Source organism: Arachis hypogaea, chromosome 16 (genome assembly GCF_003086295.3).
Source record: "Arachis hypogaea cultivar Tifrunner chromosome 16, arahy.Tifrunner.gnm2.J5K5, whole genome shotgun sequence".
Taxonomy (NCBI): domain Eukaryota; kingdom Viridiplantae; phylum Streptophyta; class Magnoliopsida; order Fabales; family Fabaceae; genus Arachis; species Arachis hypogaea.
The window spans coordinates 1,068,827-1,076,193 of NC_092051.1; the positions used below are offsets into that span (position 1 = coordinate 1,068,827).

General features: G+C 35.9%; 1 protein-coding gene across 2 annotated transcripts; it reads left to right on the forward strand.

The window, feature by feature from the left end:
- The first annotated feature begins 592 nt into the window (after positions 1-592).
- Positions 593-6,324, forward strand: LOC112754352 (pre-mRNA-splicing factor ATP-dependent RNA helicase DEAH7). 2 transcript variants are annotated; one of them, XM_025801974.3, is made up of 12 exons: positions 593-911; positions 1,284-1,512; positions 1,775-1,985; positions 2,323-2,434; positions 2,722-2,899; positions 2,988-3,217; positions 3,302-3,478; positions 3,666-3,737; positions 3,832-4,008; positions 4,177-4,238; positions 4,335-4,487; positions 4,572-6,324. In XM_025801974.3, exons 1-12 carry the CDS (start codon positions 906-908, stop codon positions 6,169-6,171), a joined length of 3,207 nt encoding a protein of 1,068 aa, XP_025657759.1. In that variant the 5' UTR covers positions 593-905; the 3' UTR covers positions 6,172-6,324. The 2 variants fall into 2 exon arrangements, with proteins under 2 accessions (XP_025657759.1, XP_072075727.1); XM_072219626.1 differs by having other exon boundaries at positions 768-911; positions 2,988-3,478.
- The last annotated feature ends 1,043 nt before the right edge of the window (positions 6,325-7,367 follow it).

Consider the following 7,367-nt stretch of genomic DNA (forward strand, 5'->3'; position numbering starts at 1 on the left):
CGATTAAACTAGTCTTTTAATAGTCACAAAAAAAACCTAGTCTTTTAATTTTTAAATTTCGCAACTTGTCTAATTATATTTCAAAGAGCAGAGTTAATATTCTACTTAAATTATTTTATAGCGTTATGAAGGATAAAAATATCATAAAAAGATTCGGTTCATGAAAATAATAATTTTAATCAATGAAATTGAATTCAATTCCATCATTCTATGAGTTTTGCTAAGCAACTTTAGTACAATACGTTATTATTTTGATAAAAAAAATTTAATAATTTTTTTTATTTTTAAATATTTGACAAATTTTTAATAGTAAAAACAAAAATATTAAAAAAAATAAATTTTTTTTTAAAAAACTGTAATTTATTTTTTTTAAAACATTTTTTTTAAAAAAAATATTTTTTATATAATAAATAAATAAAAAAATATTTTTATATTATTATACTCAAATATAATTAATAAATAAAATAATTTTTTTTATATAAAATATTTAAATATAAAATTATTTTATTTTTATAAAATATTTAAAAAAAGATAACTAACAAAAATTCTTTTTTAGAAACTTATTTAAAGAAGCCCAACAAATATTAGTAATATACTTTTCTTCGTTTTGGCGGGTAAACCTGATATGAACCTTCTCCTCCATAAGTCGGTCGAAAAACAGTAGAAAGGGCTGCGTGCCGTCACCTTGGTCGCGAGGTCCAGTTGATCAGTTGAAGCAAAATGGCGTCGTCCTTCAAGTCTCTCTCTCCGATTCCAACGTACTGAGCCCCAGTTCCCCCCTAATATTTTAATATCGAAGCTCACTTTCGTATTTTCCCCTTAATTGCTCTGAACTTCACAATTAGGGATTTTTTTAATTCATAATTGAGCTTGGAGCTGCTCCTTATCGAAATCCAACTTGCATCATGGAGGTTAGTATCATATTCATGGCCCTATTCCTTTTGCTCTTTTAGGAGAAATATTTAGTTCGTCGAATAAATGACTATTAATACCCATGAAAGATGAAAATGCTGATTCACATTAGATGGAAACTAAATTTGTACCCACATAAGATGTCTTCTATGTGACAAAAGTACCTTATGTGGCACTCCAACCCTCCAAAGACAGGGTACTTTTGTCACACGGAAGGCATCTTGCGTGGGTATAAGTTTAGTTTTCGTATGGATATATATGTCAGTGTTTTCATCTTTTATGATTTATTCTTAGTTTGTCATGACGTTGTCCTAGTGCCTAGTATATTTTTTTGTGAAACTGACCCTTGAGTGTATATTTGTTTTATGAAGGACAATTTTGAAAGTAAGGAGCCTTATTTTGAGAGGGATTCACGTAGTAGGTATGGCCATGAATACAACAGAAAGAGGGAGCATTATTCTGAGAGGGATTCACGTAGTAGATATGACCATGAACGCGGTAGAAGTAAGGAGTCTTATTCAGAAAGGGATTCCCCTAGTAGGTATGACCATGAATATGGTAGAAAGCGAAGCAGATATGAGGGTTCCAAGAGAACACCTGGTATGTTATTGTTATTATTCTGCTTCTTGTAATTTCCCGTATTAATCCGATTACTGGAGCCAGATATGCAGTAAATTAATCCAAATTTGAAATGCTAGAAAACTTTCTGCTTTTCGAACAGAAATTTAAGAAAATATCATTTCCAGAGTATAATATATTAATATGCAAGTTATCCCCAACACATTTGTAAAATCTGGCTCTTAGTATTATCATCATTATCATCATCATTATTATTTAAGAGTTACCAGTGTTTTATTTGCAGGCAGGCCTGACTGGGATGATGGGCAATGGGAATGGGAAGATACTCCTCGAAGGGACAGTGTCTCTAGTTCTAGACATCATCAACCTTCACCATCCCCTATGTTTCTTGGTGCCTCACCTGATGCACGATTGGTTTCTCCATGGTTAGGAGGCAAGTATGAGATTACTGAAAGCATGCACGCAGAGATGGAATATGATGCTGACCGGGCATGGTAATTATGCTAATTAAACTTCATTTTGAGAAGTATCCATTTTGACGTTGTGTTAAATCCTTGTATTTGACATGTGTGGAGTTAAGTTCTTGGAAAATAATTTGGTTCCTTTTCTATGCTTGTCTTCTATAATACGTGCTCGGTCAAATTTAGGTTAAAATTTTAGTTCTTTGAAGAGATCCAAAATTTGAGATTTTGACACATCATACAAGTTTGACCTTGTGATAGGGTTGAAGTTATAGATGACCTTTTAAGCCTTAACATATATTGTGTAATTTTCAAAATTTCACTTTTTGATGTATAATACATCAATCTGATTAAGATTATCTTTGTGTAGGTATGATAGAGAGGAAGGTAGCACAATGTTCGATGGAGGAGATAACTCATCCCTTTTTCTTGGAGATGAGGCTACCTTTCAAAAAAAAGAGGCTGAGCTTGCCAAAAGACTGGTAAATAACTAAACATTAAGAATTCTAATTATATGTAAACTAATATTTGCTGCAAACCGTTATACACACAGAGCTTCTTGTTACTTGCAAATTTTTCTTGGATAAATTAAAGATAGTTCCTTGTCATAAGTAGAACTGATACATATTAAAACCGAAATGTCACATATGAAGATGTTCTATACACCGTGTTATATATCTTATATATGCAGCATGGATTGTGCATTGTTTTTAGCAACTTGCGTTTAGTTATCTTGTTAAAGTAATCAGGAGTTGTTAACAAATAACAGACTAGAAGAGATGGGACCAAGATGTCCCTTGCTCAGAGCAAGAAATTGTCTCAGCTCACAGCTGATAAGGCTCAATGGGAGGACAGACAACTGCTGAGATCAGGAGCCGTTAGAGGTACAGAGGTTCAGACTGAGTTTGATGATGAGGAAGAACGCAAAGTTATTCTTCTGGTGCATGGTAAATCTTCATCTGGCTAATTGATGTTTTATGCAGTTTGTATGGCATTCACCTCTTTATACTGATTATTTTTTACCAACATTCGCAGATACAAAACCTCCATTCCTTGATGGCAGAGTTGTTTTTACTAAGCAGGCAGAGCCAATTATGCCAATAAAAGATCCAACATCTGACATGGCTATAATTTCTCGTAAAGGATCTACTCTGGTCAGAGAAATACGTGAGAAACAGAGTTCAAATAAGTCTCGCCAACGTTTTTGGGAGCTTGCAGGCTCAAAACTTGGCGATATCTTAGGTGTTGAAAAGACAGCAGAACAGGTATTCTTCTGGAACAGTTGTGATCTTTGCTTTCTCTTACTGGTGTATAAAGACTTACCCTTTTTAAAATCCTTTCAAATGCAGATTGATGCAGACACTGCTACAGTGGGTGAACAGGGTGAAATAGATTTTAAGGAAGAAGCTAAGTTCTCACAGCATTTGAAAAAGGAAGAGGCTGTGAGTGATTTTGCCAAGTCAAAGAGTATTGCAGAGCAAAGGCAATATCTGCCCATTTTTTCAGTGCGAGATGACCTATTACAGGTTGGTTTTTTCTTTATTGTATGTGTATCTCATAATCAGCTAAGAGAAAAAGTGGGAGATTAATATAAAAAATTGAATGTGGTACCCACAAAAATGTTTTGCCCTCTTACTTGTGAAGAAAGTGAGAAGCAAATAGAGCCAGTGGTTCATATATGTTGCAATAATTTGTTGATATACACTTGTGTAGGTAATTCGAGAAAATCAGATTGTGGTAGTGGTTGGAGAAACAGGCTCAGGAAAGACAACCCAATTGACACAGGTGCATTGTCCTTTTCTTTTCTTTTCAATTATTTATTACATGATCATGTTTGTCCAATCAAGACAGAAATTTGACATTTGAGTTTTCTGAACAGTATCTGCATGAGGATGGCTACACTATAAAAGGTATAGTAGGTTGCACCCAACCCAGGCGTGTGGCAGCTATGAGTGTGGCCAAGAGAGTCAGTGAGGAGATGGAGACAGAGCTGGGTGAGAAGGTTGGCTATGCTATACGGTTTGAGGATGTGACTGGGCCAAATACCATTATAAAGGTAAACACTTATTTTATAACACTGTAACTATAGTGCTATTGAGTGTGGTTTCTTTTCATTGTATTTATCCTTTGAGCATATACAAGTCTAACATATACATTAGTTATGTGGACACATTATTAACTTTTGTTGGTATGTACTCTAAACTTAAATGGTTGAATTTTACAGTACATGACAGATGGGGTTCTTCTACGAGAAACACTCAAAGACTCTGATCTAGACAAGTATCGGTATGAAAATATTGAGAAAATTCACCCTCAACAATGACATTTATGGTGTTTCTGCAAAAAAAATAAAAATAACATTAGTATCTGAAACTATTGCAGGGTTATTGTCATGGATGAAGCCCATGAAAGATCATTAAACACGGATGTTCTTTTTGGAATATTGAAGAAAGTTGTAGCTCGGCGTCGTGATTTTAAGTTGATTGTCACATCAGCAACTCTGAATGCACAGAAATTTTCACATTTCTTCGGAAGGTGAGTTTCAGCTCTTCAGTCTTGTCTAATATCTCATTTTTCACATTTTGGTTGGTTCACGATCTAATTAGGGCATTCTTGCAGTGTGCCAATTTATCATATTCCTGGGAGAACATTTCCTGTGACTACATTATGGAGTAAAACTCCAGTTGAAGATTATGTTGAAGGTGCAGTGCAGCAGGCCATGAGGATTCACATTACTAGTCCTCCAGGTGACATTCTTATCTTCATGACTGGCCAAGATGAGATTGAGGCAGCTTGCTACGCCCTTGCAGAAAGAATGGAGCAGATGGTCTCTTCTTCAAAGAAAGCATTCCCTAAACTCTTGATTCTACCCATATACTCTCAGCTTCCTGCTGATTTGCAGGCTAAGATATTCCAGAGAGCCGAAGATGGAGCCCGAAAATGCATCGTTGCCACTAACATCGCTGAGACATCATTGACTGTGGATGGTATCTTCTATGTCATAGACACAGGTTATGGTAAAATGAAGGTGTATAACCCAAGGATGGGAATGGACGCTCTCCAAGTCTTCCCCGTCAGCCGTGCTGCTGCTGATCAGCGTGCTGGTCGAGCTGGTAGAACTGGGCCTGGTACATGTTGTCGACTGTACACAGAGAGTGCTTACCTAAATGAAATGTTGCCCAGCCCTGTCCCTGAGATTCAAAGGACTAACCTCGGCAATGTGGTCTTGTTGCTGAAATCTCTTAAAGTTGATAATTTACTTGATTTTGATTTCATGGACCCACCTCCGCAAGATAATATTCTCAATTCTATGTACCAGTTGTGGGTATTGGGTGCCCTTAACAATGTGGGTGCCTTAACAGATCTTGGCTGGAAAATGGTTGAGTTTCCACTGGACCCTCCACTTGCCAAGATGCTTTTGATGGGTGAACAGCTAGGGTGCCTTGAGGAGGTTCTGACGATTGTTTCCATGCTTTCAGTACCGTCAGTTTTCTTTAGACCCAAGGACCGAGCAGAGGAGAGTGATGCTGCACGCGAAAGATTTTTTGTGCCAGAATCTGATCACTTAACCCTGTACAATGTCTATCAGCAATGGAAACAGCATGATTACAGAGGTGACTGGTGTAATGATCATTTTTTGCATGTTAAAGGTCTGAGAAAGGCCAGAGAGGTGAGATCCCAGCTGCTTGATATTCTCAAGACACTGAAGATCTCTCTAACCACCTGTTGGCCTGATACAGACATAGTCAGAAAAGCAATTTGCTCAGCATACTTCCACAATGCAGCAAGATTAAAGGGTGTTGGAGAGTATGTCAACTGCCGGACTGGGATGCCGTGTCATCTACACCCCAGTAGCGCACTCTATGGCATGGGTGCAACTCCGGAGTATGTGGTTTATCACGAGTTGATCCTAACCACGAAGGAGTATATGCAATGTGCTACAGCCGTGGAGCCCCAGTGGTTGGCTGAGCTTGGACCCATGTTTTTCTCTGTTAAGGAGTCTGATACATCATTGCTGGAGCATAAGAAGAAACAGAAACAAGAGAAGACGGCCATGGAGGAGGAGATGGAGAATTTAAAGAAGATGCAAGCAGAGGTTGAGAGAAAACAGAAGCAGGAGGAGAAAGAAAAGTTGGCTAAGCAGCAACAGCAAGTCTGCATGCCAGGTTTGAAAAAGGGGTCTTCCACATATTTGAGACCAAAGAAACTTGGTTTGTAAATAAAGTTGTACTCTCAAGTGAAGTATTTAGTTACAGACTCACTAGAGGTAGAAAAATAAGTATAACTAATTAAGGGTTAAAATTTCATTCCCTTTTCTATTCTGTAACATTTCCCCAAAAGTAATACACTGAAGCAGACATTGTTTTCAATCTATAAACTCCCTAACACACACTCTATTATGATGAGATATATTCCTCACTGAAATTCAAGGAAAGTAAATGATATTCAATATGGAATTTATAGTTCAGCAACTATTGGACATATCTATGGGATGAATCCCAACAACACCAACTGATTGAACGATGACTAAAATGTGGGTTTTTTAAAATTCAATCGATTGCTTATACTACCCAATCGATTGAATGCTTCAGAACAATCTGAGATTTCACAATTCAATCGATTGGTTGTGTTACCCAATCGATTGAAGTCATCAAAACAATATGGATTTGCCCAATTCAATCGATTGGTTGTGTTACCCAATCGATTGAAAGTTTTTACAATTTTTTTCTATTTCTATGCATTATAGAAATATTTTAGTTTAAAAAACTCATATTTTTATGATGAAGTAATGTCATTTTCATTTATTATTTCAACAACAATGCCATACAAATTTTATGTCTTGTGTATTATATTTTATTTTATATAATTAATTTACGTAAAAAAATTCTATATTTTTTTATTTGTTTGCATTCTATTTTGTTCTTTTCATTTTTTAAGATTTGACCTCTCTATTGAATTTTGACTAAAAAAAAAAACACTATGCAATATATATCAAAGCATTTTAATAATCTGTTCATATATTGCTAAGACATATATGAAGTATATATATTACAAATTTTTAATCAATTCTTTCTAGATTAACAATGGAAGCCCCCTTTCCAATCCTCCATTAGAGCGATAGGACTTTTAGACTTATCATCTTCAGATTTTACAGTTTTCTCAGAGGCACACGATCCGTTATTTCTTCATTGTAAAGCTCTAATAACATTACTTTCATGTTGTGCTCTGCATTCTAAGCCTCCAATATATCGAACATCTGTTTCACAGTTCCGGAGATGACACCAGCATCACTCGGCAATTCGCCATTCTGCACGATGAAGAGCACAGAAGGGTAATTGGATTTCAATACAAAATATTTGAGCAAACATAAAAGCGAGTTAAAACAAGGAAATATTGAATATGAATTTCTCACAA